This window comes from Amblyomma mixtum, chromosome 2 (genome assembly GCF_055824585.1).
Source record: "Amblyomma mixtum isolate Tamu chromosome 2, ASM5582458v1, whole genome shotgun sequence".
In the NCBI taxonomy this organism is placed as follows: domain Eukaryota; kingdom Metazoa; phylum Arthropoda; class Arachnida; order Ixodida; family Ixodidae; genus Amblyomma; species Amblyomma mixtum.
The window spans coordinates 26,714,442-26,740,986 of NC_143013.1; the positions used below are offsets into that span (position 1 = coordinate 26,714,442).

The 26,545-nt window shown below is 44.0% G+C and overlaps 3 protein-coding genes across 8 annotated transcripts in view; 2 read left to right on the forward strand and 1 right to left on the reverse strand.

The window, feature by feature from the left end:
• Window positions 1-2,215, forward strand: part of LOC149358757 (GRAM domain-containing protein 4-like) — a 159,887-nt gene extending 157,672 nt beyond the window's left edge. For all 5 annotated transcript variants that reach the window (XM_089570937.1, XM_089570936.1, XM_089570935.1 and 2 more), the window contains one exon: window positions 1,027-2,215. In XM_089570937.1, the coding sequence (XP_089427063.1) occupies window positions 1,027-1,149 (123 nt within the window). In that variant the 3' untranslated portion in view covers window positions 1,150-2,215. The remainder of the gene's footprint in view (window positions 1-1,026) is intronic.
• Taz (tafazzin, phospholipid-lysophospholipid transacylase) lies at window positions 1,822-19,302 on the reverse strand. 2 transcript variants are annotated; one of them, XM_089570940.1, is made up of 8 exons: window positions 18,897-19,302; window positions 13,930-13,989; window positions 12,184-12,312; window positions 10,896-11,153; window positions 9,399-9,461; window positions 9,277-9,329; window positions 8,523-8,600; window positions 1,822-5,605 (listed from the first exon to the last, which is right to left on the reverse strand). In XM_089570940.1, exons 1-8 carry the CDS (start codon window positions 19,009-19,011, stop codon window positions 5,501-5,503), a joined length of 861 nt encoding a protein of 286 aa, XP_089427066.1. In that variant the 5' UTR covers window positions 19,012-19,302; the 3' UTR covers window positions 1,822-5,500. The 2 variants fall into 2 exon arrangements, with proteins under 2 accessions (XP_089427066.1, XP_089427067.1); XM_089570941.1 differs by lacking the exon at window positions 13,930-13,989 and having other exon boundaries at window positions 18,897-19,296.
• Window positions 19,303-19,580: 278 nt separating this feature from the next.
• Window positions 19,581-26,142, forward strand: LOC149358759 (uncharacterized). Its single transcript, XM_089570942.1, has 3 exons — window positions 19,581-20,771; window positions 22,393-22,631; window positions 23,413-26,142. The coding sequence occupies exons 1-3, from the start codon at window positions 19,833-19,835 to the stop codon at window positions 23,936-23,938; spliced, it is 1,704 nt and encodes a 567-aa protein (XP_089427068.1). The 5' UTR covers window positions 19,581-19,832; the 3' UTR covers window positions 23,939-26,142.
• Window positions 26,143-26,545: the final 403 nt, after the last annotated feature.

Below are 26,545 nucleotides of genomic sequence, written 5' to 3' on the forward strand. Positions count from 1 at the left end.
GGAATTGAACCGGGTCAGGAGCCAGGCACGCTACCTCTACACCACTGAGGAACGCTCGTTCAGTGGGATAAATGGAGGCCTTATATGAGCACCTCGCGCTGCACAGTAGGCGAGTTGCATTACAGGAATACTTTGCTTATTAGGGTCACTAATTAGCATCATCAATTAATATAGATGTCGTGGTGTAATAAATCTGCATGCGATGGCAACAAGCGTGTCAATATCTGCGAAAGGGGTGTGCAAGGGAAACCCCCAGCTACAGTAGCGACCCTTTAATGCTATTGCATAACTCTTTAAGGTGACTGAAGTGTCCCCCAAGTTTTTAACTGAACAACGCGAGAAGGTAGTCATTACACATGGTGTGTTATAGCTGGCTAACTTAAAACAATCTGCTAAAGGTGTCATCAGCGTGTGCACTGCACTATGTCCTTAGAGATCAAAATTTTTTACTAAAATTTGGACATCCAGGTAACCATCGCCAAATGAAAATAATGCTCCAATTTTATCACATAAGTATCTAAACTTTGACTATGGCACTGGACCATGTTTCTGCATGCAAAATATGTCATTAATTCTAATATCCGGTTTATTCGAAATGACGCTTTCGTCCCATCAAAGGCTCCTATTAATTCAAAGAAATTTTTAATCCCCTTAGAGATCAAATCAATGTGGGTAAGCACGCACCTTGAGCATCTTTTGAGTAAGTTGTGCAAGCTTCCCTTGCTCACGTAACGGAAATGGGAGTTTTGTTCCAGTGCACGATGCTAGTGTGTAGCAAGCTTTGGCAGTAGTCAGCAATGGAACACAGGAGTGCTGGCAGCTATACACACTGCAAGGTTCACTATTAGTAGACAAATGAGAATGGTGCACCTAGAATGCCACAGCATTCAGATAGCTCTTGATGAATGTAGACAAAACTGCCGTTTAAATAGGTGAACCAGAATGCACCGCAATGTGAAAGCAGTGCTACAAGAAGCTTCTTGCTTAAACACATTCAAGTGCAATAACCTTGTGCAATTATTGCAGGTGTACACGTTTGGCACTGTTGCGAATCGGGATGAAACCTTCAGGAGCATCGTTGACCAAGGTCTGCAGAACAGCCACAAGTGGGCGTCCATTGCTGACCTACTGCAAACTAAGACCAACTGAGCAGCTCCAGACTCACGAACATTCCACGCACCATTTTGAAAACCACCTGTACATACGCCATCGTCAAAGTTTTACTCTGTGCGACTGCTTATATGCCCAAGATGCCTTGCCCGCGAGAGTTGTGTCTGTAGTTCGCCTAGTCACTCGTTGTAAATAGCCACAAAATGTGTCGAGAGGAGTTTGACACCACTTATGAGCCAACAAAGAGATTATGTTGTGTACATAGATATCCTACATGAAGCACAGCCTTGGTCATTATTAACTTCGTGACCACGCCGAGCTACGCTTCAAGACACTGCTTGCCACCTTTGCCAAAACATGCAAAGGAATCTACAAGCACGTGTCCACAATTTGAAGTCACTGCACATCGATTCTCACATGTGCTTCACTAAACAAACATTTAACACAAAGGTGACAGAGAGCTTCATTCTGAAGCCCTCACTTAAGCCATTTTCCATTGGCTGGCGTTCGCCAGCTCTGTAATTAAATTACTAGGCAGCAGTATCCTACTCACTGCCAGAATCCTTACATTGCAGTGGGTAATTTAAATAAATTATGCAGTATGTGAACGCATGTGATGTGTGATATGCAAGTGATGTATTTACTCTTTATTGTGAAAAAAAAAATGGGCATATGCTACAAGTTACGAGGAAAAGGCCTTTACCTCAAATGTTGGAGATTCAGTCATTTATTTGCTGATGTTTTTTTATATATTTCAATGCAATAAACTTGTACAACAAAAGTTCATGTCTATTTCAGTGCCAATACCAGAACAGCATCCATCCATATGGTCATAGTTCACAGCAGTTGTAAGAGCTCTCAGTTCAAACAAAGCACTGAGTTTCACTGACTGCAAGTACAAACATCCCAGTAAGAGACTATCCTTGCAAAACCACACTTGAATTTCACTGTAAAGTTTCAGAATTTTACTCCAACTCCTGAGCCTAACAAGTGTTGGGTAACGCTAACAGATCTTTTGATATGCTGCTCAAAATCCTGAAAGACTGCAGAAAGGCTGCACATTCCTTGTCTGTAAACGCATTTGGCGCAGGAAAAAAAAAAAGAAGCAGTGATTTGCCCTAGTTGCACTGCCATCAGAAAAACAATATCAATACTCCTTGCAAAGAGAATTGAAGCATTTAGCTCCATATGTCATCAAAAGTAATGCCCCACAAATACCTAACCCAAAGAGAGTATAGTTCATCTCCGAGAACCTAAAAGCCAAACAAACTACCCAGAATGACAAAAAAAAAAAGATAGAAAGGCCCACCCGCTAATACACAGCAAAGCTCCATAAAAAAGCCTTCCTGAACTTGCAATAAAAACAAGGTGTGGCATCAGCGAAGCAGTTTATTTTCCCTGAACTCGCTTAAACTAGGCTTAAAGTTGAAGGTAAACATCTGGTCTGAATTCCATTCACAGCACATTACCACGGTGGTGGTTAAAAAGTGGCACGGCAGACAGGCTAGCTTCAAACCAATTTTCAGTTTCAATGGTCAAACATTTGAAGTAAATTACAACCAAATAATAAAACATGTTTACTACAGCCACAGCAGTATTTGAAGCAAGAAATTTTACAAACAGAGGCTGAAGTACTCTAGTACCACAGGTCTGGTAATCTGGACTGCAATCCAGGTGGTCAGGAGCCAAACTTTTTGTGTATTAAATATAGAAAGACCAAGGCTTTAAAATGTTAAATAAAGAAATTTCACTTTTGCTTATAAAAATCACTTTTATAAGCACTAATCATGACAAGAAAGAACAGCATAGAAAACAAACCGTAGTGCTGCACATGAACCAAATGTAAAATGCAACTAGGGCAGAAACTGTGCAACTTTTGCAACAGACAGTATAGTAGGCCCCTAGCACTCAAAAACAATACGTCTCAATACAACATGAGGCAAGACAGCAAGCCACAGCACAAAGATATCTGTCGCACTGCAACAAACAAAAGGCCCCATTCTTAACAGAAAGAAAAAAAAATATATATAGTCTCTACAAACGTCAACTACACTACCGCTGGCTGCAGCATCACAAAATTTGTATTGAAACTGACTGAATTAAAGCTAGGAATTCAGACTCGTCGTAGAGCACAACCAATATACATATCACAGTGTCCATAGAATCAACAGTAACAGTTCTAAAACCATACACAACAAACATGACATGAACAATTTCGATTTTCAAGCTTTCATTTTTGACCCTATGGTTCACAGCGCAATGCAGCTATTATGCACAACTCAACTACCCTCGACACTCATTGAGATTTTTCGTTTGCTCAAAAATGACAGAACTAAGCGGTTTTTCCTGCAGTCATTACAGTTAATAGCAATATGAATGCACTGCATATGGGGCGAGATGAATTTATTCAGTGGCTTCAACCAAGCAACATTAACTACAAAAAGTGAAATCATGCCACACCTGCAAATTCCTGTTCACTCCCGATAAGCCGTATCAGAGACACTGCAATGCCCGACGAGAAAGTCACTACCATAAGAAACGGTAAATTGCCGTTAAATCGCCATGAAATGGAACGCATCCACCGAATCTGTCATCGAATGCATCAGTAAACAATGCTACACATAATCAGGCATAGCAGCAAATGTTCCGAGTGGCTATAGCAGTGTGCACATAACTGCCTGAATAGAAAAGCCTGTGCACACATGTGGAATAATATCCTGATAGGTTAAGTGGGCAAATCAATCTAGTGCACTGTGGAGTAGCATGCTAGGCTCATAACCAGGCAGACCTCTCCTTGATCCATTAAAATCTCTCTCAATCTAGTGCACTGTACGGTGCGCTGCGATACCCAATAGCGAGAAGGTCAACTGCCAATAGGTAAAATCCTGCCCCTCCTAAAGGCACAAGAACAAGGCGTACAACAAAACAAACAAAAGGAAAAATAAACTGGAATCTCCAAACAACCGACTGAAACCATCAAGTTCATCGATGAAAATCTGAACTTGCTGCACAACATTTTCCAGTAAGCAAAACAGCGCAAAAAAAGAACTTCCTAAGAAACTAGCAGTTTGCTAGGAATTTCAGTGGCAAGAAGTTGGTAACAGTTCTAGTCAACCAATGAAGTAATAATAATGGCTTCTGAGCGGATCTGTAAAATCTAATGCGTATGTGATAAATCATAGGCTTAATATGTGTGCGAAAAGATTAAGATGTTTCTAGTGCATCTACTTGACCTCAAATCAGGCAAAGAAATGCAGTTGGTACTTTTTAGTTTTATGTCTACTGTGATAAAGTCTGCAGCATGGAATAGTTCGAAGCGTGACGAGCCACAAGAAATGCAATGCACTAAAGCAGTACAATCGAGACCAATAGAAATGACACATCAATTTTCAAAGCTTACTTCCAGGGTTCTGTAAGTCTGAATGCCAGAAAAATCTGCAGAGTTTTAAGCAGACTTGCAATCAAAACAATCAAGACAAATCATGCTTAACTAACATATGCATACAAAGCACAGGAGTAGGAGTCAGTAGAACAGTCTCCCTTAAACATTGTGCATTTCTGTTATGCACAGCTAAAGCCTCTTTACTATTTGATCAAAATTTTGGTGTCTAACAATACTGGAGAAGGATTTAGACAATAGTGGTGAAAGGAACTGCATCACACCTACTCGGCTATCAAATGACGTGGAGATGCAAACGGGCTTTAACAAATGCACGCATATTCCTGTGCACAGTGGAGTTGTAGTACTGGCCAGTAAGTACATAACAGACGTGTGCAAAAATTTCCATGCATGGTCACTTACAAAACCCTACAGTTCAGAAGCTTGCCAGGGGCATTTTCTCCTATACGTCAAGTGGACACTAACTCTTTGTACTGCCTTTGGGACAAACTGCAATCAATGCAGAAGGAGACAAAAATAAAGGGATGGAGAAAAAAAATGAATACAAATGCCAGGAAAGAACACCCTGGTGCAAAAAATAGGCCAATTCATCGTGCATCAACGTCCGTGAGACAGTTCAAAACTTGATGAAACATTCAAAATAGCTCTCACACATGCTACTGTCAATAATTAAGAAAGAACCACCTGGGTCATAACTCTCTTTAGCAGAGGTACTCCTTCCTGTGATTTGTTGCCAGTAAGCTAGAGCTCTCAAAACCTATGCCTTCTCTACCAGATGTGAGGTTGCATCTATCAACCGTTCTCACTCCGAAGCACAAGTGCTCGTGATGTCGCAGTTCACTTCCCAATCAACACTTTTTTTTTTCTTTCTGTCAATAAACAGCTGCAAAGGCTGCTGCTACAATTCCAGTCGACAAAGCACCAAGGCAAGCTCTGCGATGAGCAGCAAAGACCACGAGACAAGCCTGCCAGCAACGGCTCTTCCCAGGGCTACGAAGAGGATGGCAGGCTGAGGTGATGTAATGTCTCGGCTTGGCTTTTAAGCTGCCCAAACTCATCCTGGATGGCATCTGTTATCTTCTTTCGCTGCTCCATCTGAACAGCAAAAGAGAAAGAAAATAGTCGAATTATTGTCATCATAATGCTGTGCAGGCGAGTACAAAACCATGAGTAATTTTAATAGCATGCACTTGAAGGTGTCACCAAAACAAACTACATGGTAATGTTCAGATGTCTGCACAAACGCTCAAAAGTATGCACGTATAAAACAAGGAAGGAGTCCTATTTGCCAGTGTGATTCAAGATCTCTCTACTAGCATTTGAGCCACTACCTCATCCAACTCAGCCAAAGCAATGATATAATGGCACTCTAAATGTATGCCATATTGACTGCACTGCAGGAATTCCAACCTTGTGCAAAGCTGGTGCCTACACGATACTAGGCACGATGAGAAACTGCAGAAGGCATCCTGGCTGCAGAAAAAGATGCAATGCAAGTTCCCTTTCAAGCAGACACGAAATGTACTTAGTAAAGGATGTGGTTGTACAAAATAACAATATATTTAGCACAAGTGTGCGACAGCAACGTTTGCAATAGCAATACTTCTGCTACAGTCATTCGATGAAGCGGTCATTGCAACTCCATAAAATCATTACAGTACAACCCTGTATTATATATGTTGCGCATTTCTGCTTGAGACCAAAAAGTGTGAGAGAGAGAATTTAATGAAAGGAAAGGTAGAGAGGTTGGCTGGTGGTAAGGTGACCTTTGCCCACTACTCCACATTGTGGAACCGCCGCGGTGGCTCAGCGGTTATGGTGCTCGGCTGCTGACCCAAAAGACGCGGGTTCGATCCCGGCCGCGGCGGCTAGAATTTCTTTGGAGGAGAAATTCTAGAGGCCCGTGTACTGTGCGATGTCAGTGCACGTTAAAGAACCCCAGGTGGTCGAAATTTCCGGAGCCCTCCACTACGGCGTCTCTCATAGCCTTAGTCGCTTTGGGACGTTAAACCCCATAAACCAAACCAAACCAAACCACATTGGGGAAGGGGGGAAAGGGAAAGAAAAAGGAGAATCGGGATGCAAATAGAAGGTGATGATATAATATACAATAAATTGCTTGGGGCGGCCTGGGTTATAGAGGAGACGGGCACTCATCTCGCATAGACGACATGCAGCACCTGTTTTGCACATGTAGCATATGTCTTGCACACACACCAGTTCTTACTCCACACACACCGCACACAGGTGCAGCGAAGAGCTCTGCACACACTCACATCCCGGCAAAAATAGTGTGTTATGCATTTGGTCATGCATGTATCAGCACTATAATGTCGAGATGATCGTGGAAGAATCGGTGATATTTTCTGGGGAATTAGGTGAAAAAAAATTATGTGCAAATCTGGCTGTTTTATTTATTTCTTTTTACTTTGAGAAAGAATGCGGCAGTATCAACTTGAAGGCCTCCCGACTGTGTTTAGACGTTATGAACAAACAGGTGCAGTGCAGATGCCAGATAGTCAAGACTGTCTTGCAAAATATTGTACCCGTGTGCATACAAAAGACGATAAAAATTCAAATCAAGCCTGTTAGTATATCTCTCAACATGGCCAATCTCCTCATCCTCATTGGTGATGGCAAATGCATGCGCACGGTATAGTGAAGGCCGTGAGAATTCCGCGGGCTACCATTCTGAGTGGCCACTAATGCGTATCACACCCCGCCAAGCCAGAAATTTTACACGGGAAAATTATACTGACCCTATCTTTTTGTGATAAAAGTAAAAAGTCCAAGAAGTGCACGGTACAAATGGGACCCCGCACCCAACCACTCCATTCACGAGTGACCCAATCCGCCCAAGACTGATGAATAACAACGTGCTGACCAAAATATGCAGCTGTACTCTTTCACTGCACTGCTTGTTTTCAAACCTGAGGAGAAGGATTTTAAGCTTTGCTTTCTACCATCTCATAACTTGCTCACAGCAGAGTTGAAGCTATGAGTGCAAGGTGACAGCTTCCACACCTATGTGGTTTGTTTCGCCAGCACACCAGAATACCTACTGTGAGTAAGTTGTAAGACAGCCTTGAAGCCTGTGTTATGTGTCATATCTTGACTTAGTTTATTTGCACGGTTTTTTTTCTTACTGCAGCTCTACTGCGTTTGCCAATGCACAATCCCTGCACAGACAGAGTGCAAATACAGCCAAACCCATTCTGAACATCTTTCCATGCACCACAGCTCTGTGCCAATAATTATGCCGAGAATAGCATAACGTGCACAGAAATTCCACTTGGAGAAGCTAGTTGCACCAGCATGTGAGTAACTGCCACAGACAGAGCACAGCATGAATGACACCCATGACAAAAATGTCCGACTGCAACAGCTACAACTCTACTATTAATGAGCCTTTGTAGCAAATTCTAGTGGGAACGAATTTATTTCGGGGGTTGCCTCAAATCACCAGTGTAAAACAAGATTTTCATTCAAAGGGTAGCCGAGGGCTTTTGGAACATAGAGAGATTGTGGAAACTAGTTTGTTTTAACAAAAGTGCTCGAAGGAAGGGATGTGCAAGCATGCCGAGCAAGAAATATCTGTTTCATTCAATTAATTCCCGACACGGCATTGAAACGAGAAGGTAATGGCTAAATCTCTTTGAGCAGCATCTGTGAATGAGCAACGGCCAGGTGCATGCATACAACTGTCACGGTGCACATACCATTGGGTACCTGCGCAAATAAGTCCGTGTAGCAGAACATGAATTGCCCTAAAACTTTCTGAACCAAGTGCAGCTGCGCAATGGCAGGTGCATGCCTCATCTGTGCATGCGCAGCTTCTGCCTCACTGTAGCAGATTTCAGCAGCGAAATATTTGTCATGTTATGCCATGACTCTCTATGGTAGTCTACTATGGGAGCCTACACTTGTGTACACTTGTGAAAGGTCTCCTTTGAGGAGATATGCCGCCTGGTCCTTCAGTTTTATCCAACTACCTACAGAGTAGTTTTCTTACCGCACTCTTGTTTTCTTTCACCATGGTGCTGCGCAGGCAAGTGAAGTCGATGGGGTTTCCAATTAGAATGGTCACTAACTGCAAACGGCAGAAAAAGAGGAAAACAGAGCAGCTTTTTCGGATGTGGCAGAGGTGAACTCAGCATCAGCCTGAAAAGCATTTGCTAGAAAATTCAGCACAGTCAGAGCTACTTAGCTATGGTTATGCCATAAAGAAACCAAGTTAACAGTCAGCTGGTCTTCACAAAATGTGAAGAGCCTCACCGCAACCACTACAAAAAAACAAAAAAAACAAGCTTGCAGTAAGTAATAAATACTGTAACATGTAGGCGACAGCAGACAAAAAAATGGCAAGTGGAAAATAATGCAACCATCACTTGAACCTGCACTCACCTAATAAAGTAAGGAAAAAAATAACCTGACAACTGTAGCTAACTACATTTTCACTGCACCACTATATATTCAAGTTCACTAGACAATTATTTCATTGAGACAATGACGTGACGTGGTGAACATGCTCCGCCTTTAAGACAGAGGACAGCACCACACAGTTGTGGCAAACATAGTAGAACAATCGAAAAATACGAGCATAATAATATAACAAACGGACACTGCAGTAATAACTGGTTATCCAGAAAACCTAAAGAAATTAGGAAAAAGATTTCAAATGCAAAAAAGTTTGAAAAAAATAAGCAGCAATCTGACACAGCCAATTAAAGCGCAGTACAGCGGTAGCAAGAAAGCTAGAGACGTACCTGTCCCCATTGTGGTACATAGGGTTCCTTGTTTGGCAAGACGTTGTTCATGCCTGAAAATGCAACAGGCAATGAATTTCCAAAACAGGCCACTGACACCACCTTTTGGCAAGGATACTTACCAACGTGCCAGAATGGAATGACTATGGGGCACTTCTTGCTCTCGGCAATCAGCCTGCCAACACCTGGAAAATTGAGCAAGCAGGCAGCTCAGCCAAATTCAAGAGTGACAAAGAAATAAAAACATGCACACCAGATCAGCCTAAACAATTTTGTTTCCAAAGAATCGTTCTTCAGCGCACTCATTCATAAATCCAATTTGATAAAAGACGCCTGGAATATGCCAAATAAAATGCCTCCGAAGAAATCTCTCCACACACCAGGGAAGCTGGGAGATGTAAGAGTACCCAAAGGCATGTTCTGCAGAAAGCATCTGTCACAAGCATGACTAATAATGAACACCAAACAGGCTGTTCACCAAGGACACTAGTCATTTAAATATTCATGCATTTGACTACCAACAAGGCCGTTTAGTCACAATGAGGGTTACAATGAGGAATAACATGGAGCAAATCCTGATTAAAGTTCTTCAACTATAGACTGAAATGACGCGGAGGGCACAAATTATTCAACTACAGACTGAAATATCGAGGGTAGCACTAATTACTGCCTCTATTGTCATGTCAACTTGCACTAACCCTAATGGAACAATGAAGACAAAGTAAATCCCACTATAACAAGATCAGAACTATGCTGAAATTGCTCAAGTTTCTCCACTAATTCATCATATCTCCATTACTTATAGACTGCTTCAACTGCACCTCCCAAATATGACGCAAATGCTCAAACTAGGCCACTGCTACGGTCTACTATTAAGATCTTAGCATGGCATCCCATAATGCAAGACTCTTCGGCCGATATGATCGCAAGTTTTCACCTTCTTCCCATATGCACAGTTTATCTTTACAAACTTTAGAACATAGGCGCACACGTGAACGCATCATTATGCTGCACAAGATCGTTCACACGTCATCTGGCATTCAGGCACCCTTCATATTTGTGTCCTCAAGCGCACGTGCAACCCGACGGAACCACCCATTAAAATTTGTTCCCTTCAAACCACATATAGATTGTTTTAAATTTTCTTTTTTCCCTCTAACTGTTGAAATTTGGAATGGATTGGACGGCGCACTTCGTTCATTGCCAATTGAAGAGTTTGTTGTCCAGTTGCCTGACAATTTGACCCGTTGATCTGTTTTTAATACTTCTGCGTTATCTATTTCTATGCTACCCATGTTATTTGTTTTTACTCATGTATTTACCCACTCTTGCCATGTCTCTCCTCAGAGACAGCAGTATTTATAAATAAATAAATAAAATAAAATAAATAAATAAAAAGGCAGTGGATTCTGTGTGCCTTGTCAATCAGTGTCATGTGTGCGGTATCACCCAAATATGACCCACCATGCAATAACAGTGTTGCTTTTCAAACTCAATGTTGTCCTTACCATGACAACAGCCGTATCTAATGCTGTCCTGAACACCATTCGGGCAACAAAAGCAGGAGAACAGGTAAAAAAAAAAAAAAAAAAACAGAAAGACGGGAAAGGAAGACACACCCCACTTGAGGCGCAGAAACTCCTGTGTGACCATGTTGACCTTTCCCTCGGGGAAGATGTGGACCCACATGCCGCGGTTGAGCAGCTCGATGCAGTAGTCCATGCCCTTCTGGAAGACGCCTTCGCCCCGACACACGGGCACCGTCTTGCCCAGGGCGAAGAAGCGCGAGTGGAGCTCATTGGTGAAGCAGATGTCGTGCGCCGCCACGCTCCAACGCATGCACTTCTGTCGCAGTATGTGCTTCAGCTCCAGCATCCCTGCACACATAAAATGAAACCCTGCTTTGAGACGACCTCCAAGTGAATTCTTCACGCACTGCTTTGAGGGACAACAAAAAAAGGATGCGCATCATCTGGTGGTGTCTTTCTTTGCTGTCCCTCAAAGTGGTGTGCAAAGAATTAAGATTATGTTTAACCGACTAGCCCCACATTTGGGGCTCTGTGCAAGGCTGGAATGGGCGCTTATGCATGTCAATCCACGTGGCCTATGAAGACAATGAGTGTCCACAGAATGGCCGTGAGTACCGGGCACTTTATCACAGTGGGGGTTTTAATGCTAATACATTTGAAGAGTGCAGGCTTCTGGCATGTGTTTGCTTGTTTAGTAATGAAGTTTTTTTGCTGCACTCTCCATATAAAGTTCTTTTGGCCTCTTCTATTTCTAAGGCCTCATTCATCTTCTCTTTATATTTTATGCACTTAGATTCACAAAGTTCTACAACCTCATTAAACTGCAGCCCTTTGCCACGTGCTGGTGTTGCTAGAGGCATTTCATAATTATTGCTGTGAAAATCTGTCTTCGTAATGTGATACATTTGTATTTTTGCACAGTGGAACAGCAGGCGTTATTAGCACCTCTTTGGAAAATGAACATTTGTCTCATCTTGCCTCTATCCATTGTACCATTCAGTTGCCCCAAGCTTTCCATACAGGACAGATGACACTTGCATTCCTGAACTTTTTGCTATACACTAGCCTAGAGGGAAAAACAACAGACTACAGCCCCGGCTATAATCAGCTGGGCTGGAGGTTGAATGGGCAATTAGCCATGAGGAGCTCCCATTCTTTGTATTCTGTTTGACTGTGTACTGCTTATAAGACATTTGCATGCAAAAGAAAACTTGAACAGCTTACTGTGTATGCTTTATTATACTTTTTGAAGCATTACTACCTGAAACAGCTTGCAAAAGTAGATTTTACACCCTGGAAAAACACTGTGCACCTCACAATGAGCCACCGGCAAATGCTAACTGAGAAAAACAAGGACGTGCAGCATCATCAGACTCACCCCAAATGAAAGGGTCATCAAGGCAAGAGTGGTGGTTGCAGACTGTAATCAAGGGCACATCTTTTGGTCGGTTTTCAATGGCATTGAAGAGGACTTCCTTGTTGTAAACGTTCACTGTGTTGAGCCAGCCTTGAATAAAAAAAAGTGCAAAAGCAACACACAGTGAGGATAAACAATAATAAAAAGAGCCCCAGTCAGGAGCAATACCAGGCAGGTATGCATTTCATACTACATGAGAAAAAAAAAATACCACAGACGTGCAGCATTAAGCAGGCTAGGCAGCAAGGATAGAATTTATGATAATGGATAGGTGGTGTACTCAACCAAAAATATAAAAATACAAGAACATGAACTTATTTGGCAAGCTTTCTGGCAAGCTTACTGGAATGAATAGCTTAATACACAGCATGTAGGATGGCTTGGAACCTGCTTGATGCAAGCACAGATTAGCACAGCAGCTGCCAGCATTTAACCACAAGCTTAAAAGGCCACATTTTAGGTGACCTAAGCAACCATAACTAAAGTGTGATGGTATTCAATGATTCAGAAATGCTGTTTACACCCATGGCAATGCTATGAGTCTAAAGTCTTATGTGAGAAATAAAGCTGGGGTTCAAACAAGTTGAATCACTGTCAATAGCTACCTGCAGTGTTGTAAACAGACATCCAAATAAGCCTGACATATATGTGCTACCCACATATGTTGCGTTCACATCTTTGACCACACGAATTGTTTTTTGAACTATGTAACACCAAATAATGCACTGCATCTAGACACAAGCTGTTCACACCAAGCGAGCAAAAGCGCACTACAAATATTAAATGTGAGATCACTATCTACAACTGTCATCCCAGTGTACTGATGCACTCCAAGGTCTTAAGTGAGATGCAAGTTTAAAAGGTATTGTAAATTGGCATGATGTGCAACAAAAGGGATAAGGTTTCTACCGGACACATGCCATGTGCACATTTCCTCCTTGCATAACGTAACCAAATGTAAAACTGAAGAAAATTTGACAAAAGTGCAGTACAGCAACCAAGCCTATTATCTTCATAGCAAGGTACTTGAAAATAAGACGAGCACTGAGATCGTAACTAAATAAATATGCCTTAAAGCATGCTCTGAGTGGAAATTGATGGTTCCAAACCAACACTCTGCACCCACTCTAAATTCTGATTGCACTGAGAGCAGAATGCTATGTTTAAAGCAGGAAAAAAAAAAAAATAAACAGTAAGTGAAGTGATACAAAATAGCTACGACAAATAAGAAAAGAATTACACTTAACCTGAAACAGATTATGTGATCGGCTATGCATACAATAAACATTTCTTTCAAAGATTTACAGATTCCAAAGACACCCCAAGTTAGTTTCACTACAAACATCCCTCTTAAAATGACTGAGCTGTAAGCCACATACAATAAATATTTGAAGAAAGAATGGTGATGCGACATGCCTACCAGCATTAATGGCATGCCATGCAACACAAAATGAGGCACATGGTGCAGAGGCTTACGTGGAAGCGAGCGAGCACAAGAGACCAAATGAGAACGTCAGTGACAAAACATTAAGAATGTACGAAGTGTATAAAACACAAACTGGCACATCACGAGACACAATGCACTGCTGCTGCCACAGGACAGGAAAGTAGCGTGAGCCTTAAGGTATATCAGCAAACTGTGAACGCACACAAAAAAAAAGTGGTCGCAAGACCGAGACAAAAGTGAGTTCCACAAGGGAAGCTCACCTGAGATGCGGAATACTCGGGCCCTGTGTGGGTTCTGTGCCCTCTTAAGAAACTGTGGCTCTTTCGTAAACACCAAATGAAAGAAAAACAGACAACCATAGGTCACACGAGGAAATGCAGAATTTGAAGCACAAAAGCCAGAGAGGAACCAAGAAAGAAGGCTTTTACAAAAGTTTGTGGTCTCCCAATGAGATCTCACCTGCCTGCTTACACTGTGGGATGCTACGAGTACAATTTCTTGAGAACAGGTTAAATAATATGATCAACAAACTTGAGCATATCAAAAAGATGCACAGTAGACAGGATATCTTTCCCGCCAAACAACCTCATATGCCCATTTCCGAAACTATGGCCCAGAGGAGAGATTAAATGTATGACTGGCCAAGCACACAGCCATCCTATGTCAATGTCCAGCAAACAGTGCCACATTAACAGTATAAAATGCAATGTGCACATAACTTTTCAAACACACAGCCATGCTATGTCAATCTCACCAAAGAGTGCCACATTAACATTATAAAATGCAATGCACACATATGTTTTGCTACACTTTCAAAGTTACTTTTGTGGTAGTGCAGAACAGGCATTCCAGCAGGATTTCTCCACATCTGCTTGCAAACTCTACTGTCATAAATACATAAGCTGTTTGAAGAAATGTCATTTGCAGTTCCTGCTACAAACAGTAAGAATGCTTTAGATAAGCCAGTGCCTTGAGAACATCTTTCAGTAAGATGACGACCTGCACTTAAATGGACATTAAAGTAACCGATGACCAAAGTACAAGATAACTAGACGTTGTAGCATCAGTCTAGAAACTTTGTTTATCAAATGCAGAAATAGTGAAAAGCCCCCCTCATTGGTGTTGATGCGAGCTACTGCAAAAGATAAACCTTGCACGCCATTTTGGTCACGGTGGCTTGAGTATGCTGGTTTAGAGGGGTTCTGAAAGGGGGGCTCTCAATAAAGGTGCGGTATGCCTGGGATGTTAGATGACGCCACTTCACAAATATCCTCCACCAAAAATTTCTGCAATGCATTTTGTAGAATCTGCAGTCAACCTGCAGATTCAGATCACAGAGAATATGCGAGTTATCTGCAGTCAAAATTTGAATTTCAGCGTCTTCATGCCTTTCCCTCTCCTCTAGTCATATTTTGCACACTGAAAGGAAGGTGCTCCTGTGCCAGCCCCACTGCCGACGTATGCAGGAATTACCCTGGGCCCAGACACGCTGGAGGGACACGGCTGACTGGCTGTGGCCATGGCAGCTACATGACATCTAAAAGAATCTAATAGCTATCTCTTAACTGGCATACGCAGAAGCATGAAACGGAGGAAGGCACGAGTAGAAAAAGTCGCCAGAAAGGGCTCACCAAGCCTCATGCACAATTGTTGGGTTCTCTGCTGCATGTAGAAGTGCATTACTTGGCTCAGACGTCCAAGACAGCATAACAAAGTGATTGAGCAAGTTTACGTAGCGAGTTTATGTACTCTACTCAGAAGGTGTTTCAGACCCCTTTAACCAGCAGGCTAAGTGCCGTTAGCTAGGCCAACACAGCTAAACCTAGCCAAGAAGATGCAGTGAATACCACCGTAAGCCTGTCTCATCATGGTTTCTAGAACACTGTCACAGACAAGGCCATAAGCAGGGTTAAAGTGTAAAAAATGTATAATCCCGCATCAAAGATGCTTCCAACGGAAACAAAAATAAGTGTCAAAACGCAAATTAAACAGTGGCTCAGAGGCCCTGAACTTCAGGGACCATATTTTACAATCCTTCAGTTTGCTTTTCATCCTGTTGGGTATTGTGTTGTGTTCAGTTAATATTGTGCATAAGCATCTATGGCTATCATGTGCCAAACACAGGGCCTGAAAGGCAAATGATAGCACACAGCATCATGATCAGTGTACCTTTAAAAGCTAGCTGCAGCTGCAACCTACTTCGCAGTTGCACACAAAAACTAGTGGGTTCTATAAACAGTGTCATTCATTTGCCCTTCACAAAAATCGAAAGGCAGAGCTTTTCAACCTTTGGCTAGAGGCCAGATGTCAAACTTGACACTAAATTTGAAGCAAAATGAACGGAATTCCATGTAGCCCTGTGGAAGTAAGAGAATAAGTCATAAGTCACTCCCAATTGGAATGCTCCATCGTGACGGTCTATGCCCAGGAATAATTCAGCTTCTAAGTGCATCACATGCAAGGTGTGCAATAAAACTCAATGCTTCTCTTACAGTGAAAAAAACTTAAGAACAAGGTCGGACTAAATATATAAACGGTTTGGTTTATGGGGTTTAACGTCCCAAAGCGACTAAGGCTATGAGAGACGCCAATATATAAACATACAGTCGGTTTAAACATAACGGCTACAATGATCAGGTATCAAACATCATCCAAATCCAAAGCATGCTGCCAGGTTCTCCGCTAAACGAAAGCCTTAAAGCTGTTGTGTTAAAATATGGTACTTGTGAATGGTGGGTGTAAATGTGATTTAATAGAGTTTTCACTGTAGATTGTCTACATGTTGCTTCTATGTGTGGTTTTGGCAAGCATTTGTTCAATCAGTGCAAGGAACAAGATTTTTTTTTTTGCATGTGTGTTTGTGAGTTTTTGTGTTCACAGCTGTAGGTGATGTGGTTTGTGCCAGTATTGTGCATACATTAGCGCACACGCATTAGCTGCAGCTCTCGAGTGCTTCCATATGTACAAAAACGCATCTGTGCCACATGTGGTTGGTGCCTCCTACACTTGTAAGTCTTTTGCAATGATCACAAAGAGGCCACAATGAACAACCAGAAAACCACAAAATGTCACGAAAACTAAAAGCTGAAAAACTGCATCATGACTACGCACCTGCATTTCTAGAATGAGAGAGGGTAAGTGCATACAAATGGCGACGTTAAAATAGCTTGTTTATTTTCAAGTGTCTACGCGGAGGGTGCGGGCAGGGCACTTTTCTTTTTCTTTCTTTTTAAAGCCCTTTCTAACATATGTCTAAGCGGAGGGAAGGTAGTCATTTAATCAAGTTAAAGGTACTTAATGGCATTTTCACACATCTTAGCAGATCAGACTACAATGCAGAAGAACCAGACCTGCAATGCTAACTTAAAAGAAAAAGCAAGAGGCCACTATATATATACAGCCCTTTGTTTATGGGTAAAATACGATTTTACTCAATTATTACACCCTCAACCCATTCGTTAACCATTGGGTTTTACCTGATTTCTCCCCGAAAATGTCCCTTCTAGAAAATACACAAGGGCAAGGGAATAAATTGCTCTTTAAAGTATACATATATATGAAGGGTGTGTGCGAATACTACTTTTCCGAAACCAAATCCAACATGAATCGTGCAGTTAAAAACCGAATCAAATACGAATATTCAAATGATGATCCACTATTTGTGCATGAATATTCGTGCAGAATGAATATTCATGTGGAACAGTGAACCGCTAGCGGTGGCGCATAACTCGTGGAGTTATAAAATCGATTCAGTGGTTCTTTCAGACTACAATGGTGTTTGCCCAGCAGGAAAATATGCATTTACTGTAAACAAAATTTTCAAAATTTCGCCAACACTCTCTATTCAAACTCATTACCTCTACACCCAAAAGGACTTTGTGATCACTGTACTGAAGTGAACAGTTCTGTGGCCCACGCTTCCAAAAAACTGTGTCAAAGCAGGAAGTTAACCTACGAAATCAGCCAGTGATGAAGAGACCTGTACTTCATTTCTCTCTGTCTTGCCTATATAAAAAGTCCATTCTCAGTGAAGTAGTGTCTTAGTCGTTATAATGTGGTGCTCTGTTGACAAAGGCCAACTTCAATTTGACATTGTTTAAACAATGCCAGGTAAGGAACAAACGATACATGCTATGTTAATAGTAATAAAATATGCTAATCAGCAGTGTTTTTTAACTCACAGATACAAGGCCTGTTTTGCAGATGTTTTTAATTGTCTCCCTTTAATTGCACGATACATAATATGAAGCTGAAGCAATACATCTGTACTTACAACCATTGGCGTTTCATTTCGAGGTAGACAATGAATAAAAAAAACGCATACGACGATGGAACCCGATGTGCAGACAGACACGTATACTTACACGTGTGTGCAAGTTATCAGAAAGAATATAGAAAGGAACACTGGAAGCTTTCGCAGCCCGTTATCTGAGGATGTGTCTTTCTAACACTGCAGAGGGTCTCAACCATTTGCCCAACTAGCACATGGCAGGCGCCAAATAAATCGTACACGTCCCTTCCTCCCTGTGGACTGCTGCTACAAATACCAGCTGCCCATTTCGCGCGGCGGACACAGCAAACGCTTAACAAGCGCGTGACTCCATGCTGCCCGCAGATGATACTGCGATGCCCTCAAAACCGGTTGTGGATGTTTTGTGACGCTAAACTCGGAGTCAAACCGAGTGCGCGGAGGGCAATCACTTCGATCGCCGAACTCGGCCTTGCGTTATCACCTTCAGATCACCGATACGGAATCGCCCGGCTTGGCAGCGTGAGTGCATTGCCTTGGCGCTTTACCTTGATAGCAAGGGAAGGTCTCGCGGCGTGCATTGCAGAGCTGCCGCCCCAGCTGAGCTTAAAATTTTACCCAAGTATAGCAGGGCTCTCGCACCGCTAAATGGAACGGAAGCAGCCGACTGCGTCTACTTCCCAGAAGGAAATCCTTTCGCCATCTGCTTTTGGGAGACCCTCCGGCACGCCCGACCATGAGGAAACGAATGCGACTAGCTATTGCGCAGGTTATGTGGCTAAAGACTGCGGAAGAGGGGTTACATCAATGCTTACACAAACACGCCCCGCGTAAACAATCGATTAGTTACGTGAAGACGTAAGTAATCAAATTCGCGAACACACTGCAGATTCCAGTACCGAATTCACGCCACTGTGCGACAAGTTTCCAGTCACACGCTCGTTTTTCAAGAACACGCGTAGTTGAACGTTCGCTTACCGTGAAAGAGTTTTGCCAGCAGGCCGACGGCGGGAACGACAACAGAACTTCCGAGCTGCCATAATTTGCTGGGCTGGCTGAGGTTGGGAAGGGGCCACTGCACCTCGAGGGGCATTTCTGTTGCTTGTGTGTGAGACTAGCCGTTGCTTGGATGCTCAAGGGTGTGTTTCTCGCGGTCGACGCGAAACATCAACGGCTAGCACACATTACGCAGCCGCGCAAAGCACAACAGACTACACCACCACCACCACTCAAATGGCCGGATGATGGCGATGGGGGGAAAAGCAAAAGGAGGGAAGGAAGTGGAAGCAAGGATGGCGGAGGAGGAAAGAGCAAAAGTAAGAGCCAAAGCGAGAAAGCGCGCGCAAATAAAAAAGAAAGCGCGAACTACGCGAACGTACGATGGCGCGCAAGTGGTGAAGCGGAAGCCAATGAAAGGTCTGCGTTAAACAACACGTCGCGAAAAAGAAACCAATCAGAAAGCGCAAAACAAAGTGCGTTTTAGCCGGTTCCGGCCTCTATAGTAAAATACTGTGTACCGAATGTAACTAAGAACTACTTATAAAACGAAAATTATTGAATAAAATAAACAATAAAAAATGTTTGTGGTGGCTTTATTTTTTCAATCAGTCAGTCATAAGCGGCAGACGCGGCTTAAGACAGACACCAATAAGAAAAGGGGCTGGCAACTTTCTAACCCGCAATGCCTGCAGTCATGGCTGAAGCGTCGTCTGGTCAAGCAGTGCGGCTCTCTTTAGGAATGCGGTCGTTATTCCTCGTTTGCGGTCAACTGCAGTCGGTGGTGCGGTGCGACCTTGCAGTTCCGTTGTTCTGTTCACGACCGGGGCTTCAAGTTACCTGAAAGGCACCGTCCTTCGCTGGCTGGCCTCATCTGACAGTAGAGGTGTGAGCAGCCCGGCACTGGCATGAATCAGAATGAGAAACCTACGTTTCGCTATCCGCGTCGCATTCTACGGCGTGACTATTTATTCCGCCTTATCCACAGCTGTAATCTACATCTTCATTCAGTGGTTCGGGCGTTTACAGACCGACCTCTATGACACGGATGGCGCCGCAAACCGCACCTTGCGCGGGTGGCCCTGCGGCGATTATTCCTCGGGCTCAGAATCGAACGTCTTGTCCCGCGATGTGATAGCCAGGGGACAGATCGACGTCCACGGATGGTGGCAGGATCAGGCGACCGTCTCGTCCAACATCCAGTGCTTCAACGAGCCGTGGGCCCTCTGCTCCAAGGCCTTCTCCATCACCTGCAAACGGGGCACCGTTCGCGCCATTTACCAGCACCTCTCGTTCCGGCGCAACCTCACGCTGCGCAGCTTCAGCCTCTCGCTACGCGTCTCCGCCGAGCAGCTCGAGTCTCAAACGGCCGACTCTTTCCTCGGGGCTCTGGTCCTGGTCAGACTGAGCGACGGAAGCGAGGAGTTCCTGCGCGTGCCCTACCCCGCGAGCACGAGCACGCTGGAGCGGCGCGAGGGGGTCTACGCCGCGTCGCGTTCCGACCGCACCATCGCCACGGCCACAGTGATGCTCAGCTGCTACGGCTACGCCGGCGTGGTGCACTTCACGGACGTGCGGCTCACGCCGTTGGTCCAGCCCGCTGCCAGCGAGAGCTGCCGGGCCCGCGATCTGCTGGAGGACTGCCCGACGTCCGCACGCAGCCTGTCTCCCGTGCACCGCCGCCAGAAGCTCAAGTACGAATTGCTGCTGGGCAAGGTCCGCTCGTCCAAGAAGCGCCACCTGATCAAAGACGTGGCGCTGGTGACGCAGCTGTCCATGGACCGACTGCCGGTCCTGGAGCACACGCTGCAGCTGTGGGAGGGACCTGTCTCCTTGGTCATCTACGTGCCTGTCAAGGTAGCGGCTGTGTTTGGAGCAGTGCCTCCGTTGACCTGTAGCCATTTCGTGCACATGTGTGGACAGGAGGAAACGGAGCACACTCCACTGTTCAAAGGATTCCCACTCCAGTTGATCCTGGCAGAGATAGAGAAACAAAATGCATCCATGCATATAGTTAATTGCACAAGTGACACCTGTACCAGCATGCACATATCATGGCTACCATTTCCCACCAGGGAATGCGTACGCAGGGTTCGAAGGATAAAGCTTGTTCTGTTTATTTCCGTTCATGTGCATGCAAGCAAGACGGTGCATGCAAGACGAAGACACAAGAAAGTAGAGACATAAGCTGCACTGATGTTGACTCCTTATGTCCCCATCTTGTGTTCGCTGTAAAATTGAAGCCTGAAAACCAACTAGCCCAGCAAGTAGCCTTATATCTCCTCCTCATCATTAGGGAGTTGCAGTACAACACAATATACAATTATGAATGCTTGTATTGTGAGCATCATATATGGGCTTGCCTGCTAGCATTCACTGAGAAAGGGCAGTCCACTGTTGTGTCTCCTTCATGCAATGTCAGCCATCGGTTACATTTAACTGCTTTTAACTCATCCTATGATTTGCGTTCACTTGTTCTCCATGCGGTGTTGAAATGTTGAAATTAGTGTGAATGCCGCCTTCTTACAGTCCCTTGCATTGAGTGTAGGTTTTGCCATTCACATATGACACATGTAAATTTTTAACTGGTACACATGGATCACCCCTTGGCATTCCCATCTGACCACTAAATAATTTAGGATTGAGTTTCTTCTCTGATGCTGTTTCAGTTTTGGTTTAAACAACCAAGTGATGGCTGCGAAAAAAACTGCAGTATAATGGCTGACGCATTGTTTTAATTGGTTGCCAGAGCTGGAATGACAACAAACAGTGCTTCGATGATTCTATTATTATTAGCCTCACTTGCCCTAAATCGAATTTTGACATCACAGCCATTATTGAAATTTGTACCAAAGCAGCATGGCAGAAGAAATGCAATACAAAATTGTTTAGCGGGCCGTAGGCTCACATAGTGATCCAGGTATACAAATATCTTGTAATAAGGGAGTAATTACTCATTGACATCCACCCGAACGCAGCCATACGGCCACAAAGGAAAGCTATACAGCTTTCACAGAAACTTCGTAGTTAAAAAAAATTCGTCCTGGTCCGGGGTTCGAACCCGGGACCACCGCTACACCGGAGCAGTCGCTCTACCAATTGAGCTAACCGGGACGGCAAGCTTATGGTAGGGCGAGAGCGAATTGATCTATAACTCGAAGTGGGAACAGTGTTGACCAAATATTTAGGGGAATCCCCCAAGGTGGAGTGCATATCTTGTGCATATTACCGAGAAGAAAACATGCAACTAAAATTGGGTGTCTATACTCCTCAAACACTGAGCGTACTTGACTGGGCCCTCTTTATTGCTCCAGATATATAGCACTCTTGCACTTGATTGCACCTTCTCAGCCCTTTCACGTCAAATTAGAAACCACGCTTTTGATTACATCAGTCTGTCTTTGTTATTTGCATGCACTGTAATAGCACAGCTACGTGGAGTGTGCATACACTGTCTAAATGTGTGTCTTTTTGACAGGGAGGAAAGACAGATGGCGACTGGCAGAAGCTGTATGTCCAGAAGAAGCTGCAGAACCTTAAGTTGCACCCAGACAGCCATGTGTCACTCGCCTATGGTGTGCCAGGCTCCGGAGACTACCCGATCAATGCCCTGCGCAATGCTGCCATAAAGCAAACAAACTGCGAATACCTTCTCACCGCTGATGCTGATTTCCAGCCGTCGCCAGACTTTCACAAGCACTTCCTTCTTTCTACAAGGTAATATTTGACACTGAGCATAGTAGTACCATATGTGGAGCAAATCGAGCTGTGAGAAAAAAAATGCACCATTTTACAGAATCTTTGTTATTTGTAAAAATGGCTTGTTTGGCTTTCCGTGGCTTTGTTGGCGTTTGTTGTTTGGTGGCAGAAGGCGTATGGATGAGATACTTGAGGTTGAAAACTGAGTATTTTTCACTCTGCTCAGTTCAAACTCACGAGAGTGATAGCGATGTTTGGAGCACTAGGGACCCTGTAATCACTGGCTGGAAGTAGATGGCAGCGTAATCTGCCCTTAGAGGTCTGTAAACAGAAAATTACTTGATGTCATCACAGTTTACTTGTGAAAGCAGTCTCTTATAGTCTGTATTTCCTTTTTTTTTGGGGGGGGGGGGGGGGGGGCACTTTTAGCTTACAAAAGCTTTGTCGTCAGTGAAAACAGCCTCTTTTTATCATTAGAATGCAGTAATAATCGATGTAGGCAAACTTCATGTTGTCCTCAGTGGCTGTCCTTAGACTGGCATCATTAAGTTGTTTCAACGAGTTGGCTTGGTTTTTGTTGGTGGTGTAGTCATGAAAAAGCAACAAAGATAGGAGAGGGATTTGGAGAAGGAAACAGCACTCATGTTGTCTCTTTCTTTGCTGTGTCCCCATCCCTTTACACAGTTTTTTCCATGAGTGTTCTAGTAAAGATCGAAGAGAAGCAGTGCTGTACTAGTGGCGCAACAAAGTGGGCACCATTTGCCCTGAGACCTAAATTCTTCTTGCCTTTCAATGACAGATCGGTGGCCAACACAGACAAGGTAGCATTTGTGGTCCCAGCCTTTGAATACCTGGAGCTGCCACAGAAAACCGACGGCGTTGCCCAGACAAAAGAGGAGCTCATGCAGCTGCTGCACAGACAGGACCCTTTCGTGCAGCCGTTTCGGCATGACATTACACCCGAGTCCCACCAGAGCACAGACTACTGGAAGTGGTACCGCACCGACAAGCCGTACGTGGTGCAGACGTTCAGTGACAAGTATGAGCCGTACCTGGTGCTCAAGAACACTGGCCAGCTTCCGCTGTACGACGAGCGCTTCACAGGCTACGGCATGAACAAGATCACTCACGTGACCGAGCTCTTTGCGGCGGGCTACGTCTTTCTTGTGCTTCCCCATGTGTGGCTCGTGCATGTGCCGCACAAGCCATCGTCCTACTTTGCGGACCACGTGCAGAACCCTCAGCACAGACTGCGCAACAGAGTGCAGCGGTTCGAATTCCTCGTAGACATCATGCGCAAGTACAAGCTTGGGAGATGCAAGTGAGGTTGTTGAAACTTTGTAGCTTACTTAATGTTCGTACCATTGCACCCATATCGGTAGCAGTTACTCCATGGTCTGTGAGACGAAGGGCCAGAGAGCAAGGAAAAAGAAAGACCCTACGTTTAGCACATGAGAAGCTGGAGTCGCATCATTTGCCGTAAAGCAGTTTCCTGTCTGCTAGTGAGCTTCCTCCTCTTAGAAATGGTGGGCTTTTGTAAGATATTGAGTTGCCATGGTAACAACACAAATGTTATTTGTGTCTTTATGCAGATTCTTGCTGTAGTGACTCGAATGTTGCTAATTGCATGCACCCTGTTAAGTGGGAACTCCACATTGGGTGCTGCTACTAGGTTTTGTAAATGTATATATTTACACCAGAAATGGGATGAGAGGTGACTTTCAAACTTTCTCATAATGCAGGCACTGCAGCTGGGTTTTAAAAGAAACATTGAGGACAACTTCATCCAACATTTGGTTCTTTGTAGAAATTGTTTGGATGTTTGCCGGGCAGCAAAAAGATTTATTGCCGATAAAATTGGATTTAAGAGTTTTCCTACCACTTGATTAAAACTCGTGACATCGAGACTGAAAAGGACTCTGTGATCACTGTTTGGAAGTGAACAGTTGTGTAGCTTATCCTGAGGGATCCGCACGCAGGAAACGTTTTGCCACAACGCAGTTGGCTTGCAAAAATGAATGGTGGTGGCAGCACCTTCGTTAACTTTTTAGCATTTTCTGGCCTATAAGTGCTTAATTATTAGTTAAACAACTTAGAGAGTGGTTATCTATCGATACAGGCCAACTTCAATTTGTCCTCCGCGCCCCTTTAATGTCCTTGGGGTCAGTAGAAAGGTGTCCTAGCTTCCAGTTCATTGCAGCGACAAAATGTAATACTGCCAATAGGTAGGTGCAATGGTTTCCGGAGGACATTATCAAAAGGGTTGTACATGATACCGAGGAACCCTTGCTGAATCTATAGCCAAGTGCTGTTACTAAAAATGGTCACTTTGTCACAAGCAATACTGTGCTCCTCACCATATTCCTGCTCCTTCACTTGTATGCTATAAACCATCTTTTACAGGGTTCTCTTGATATTCAGGAGGTCTTAGATTCTGCTTAGAAAATTATGTTTTGTAAGATACTGCACTCTCTTGTATATGCTACTCACTGCGGCAGCATATTTCTGTACATACAATGAATGCCAAGCTCGTAAGCATACGGCACCATTAAGATGGCTGAAAGATGTTTGCTGCCTCTTAATATGGAGATATGGCGACAGAACTCTGCTAGTGTTACAGAGTCGTGTAGATATGCTGAAGTATGTGTCGGCCTCCAGTTTACACTTAACTTGGTTGAAAACATTTGAATATACAAGCGCATGGATGATTGAGTGCTTCGGCTACTCATCTGCACCAACATTTAAAAGTGTATTTGGCAGGTCAGGGCTGAACTGTGTATGACTGCGTACATGTCAGCAGCAAAAGTTGATGTATTTCCTTGGACAAAAATTGATTGCGCGGTAAAACCTCGTTAATTCAGAAATCTGGATAACTCAGACTGCCAGCGGGGCCCCATCCTACGTCTGTGTAATACATAGGGGTTGGAGTTCTCGGTTTAAACAGCCGCTGCAATGGCTCAGTCGTTATGATGCTTGGCTGCTGACCCAAAAGATGTGGCTTTGATCCTAGTCGCAGTGGTCACATTTTAATGGAGGTGAAATGCTAGAGGCCCGTATACTATGCGATGTCGGTGCACTCTAAAGGACCCCAGGTGGTGGAAATTATCTGGAGAGCTCCACTACGGCGTCTTTCATAGCCTGAGTCGCTTTGGATGTTAAACCCCATGAAACCAAAACCAAACCCTTTTTTGAGGAACTGCCAATGTCGTCGTTGCCGTTTTCGTCTCAAAATCAGACGACCATTGCTCTATATGTTATAGTGGAGCTGATAGTCGATCAAGCCCGCTATATCCGTTGACATTAGCATCGCAGCACGGCTGGTCATGTGACCCCAAGCGTACAGCTGTTCGAGCGCGCTCCTCGCTCGCAGATCTCGTGACTGCTCGATGCCTCTGATTGGCTGAACCATGAGCGCCTCCTTTGAAGTTGACCACTCTGATGAAATAGATCAGAACGGGTGAAAAAAGTGGTTGCAGTCATTTTTCACCAAATAAACTTACAGGGATGCAAACGGTTTCTGGCAGGTTTCTTTTGGAGGGGGGGGGGGGGGGGGGGGGCACTTGATAATTCGACCTTCGGATTATTCGGACATTGTCTCCACTCCCTTGAAGTCCAAATTAACTAGGGTAACTTTACTGTATCACTGCCTTGTGACCCTGTCACCTGGCATTGTTACTAGAAGATGGAGCGTATTTGTCCCCTCGTGCTTGTTGTCATTTTAGGTGACCAACTTGTGCGACTTCGTGGAAGTAAATTTTTTCCTGCACGCCATCACCCCGTAAACTTTTGCTGCTGACTGTACATACGGATTGGCTAGGCTAGTGCCTCCACTACGTTTGAGATTCTGCACCTGTGAGTTCCCATGAGCTGACTGACCATATTTGTTGAAGTGGATTACGGCCAATGCCCAATGGCATACTGTTTATGCAGTG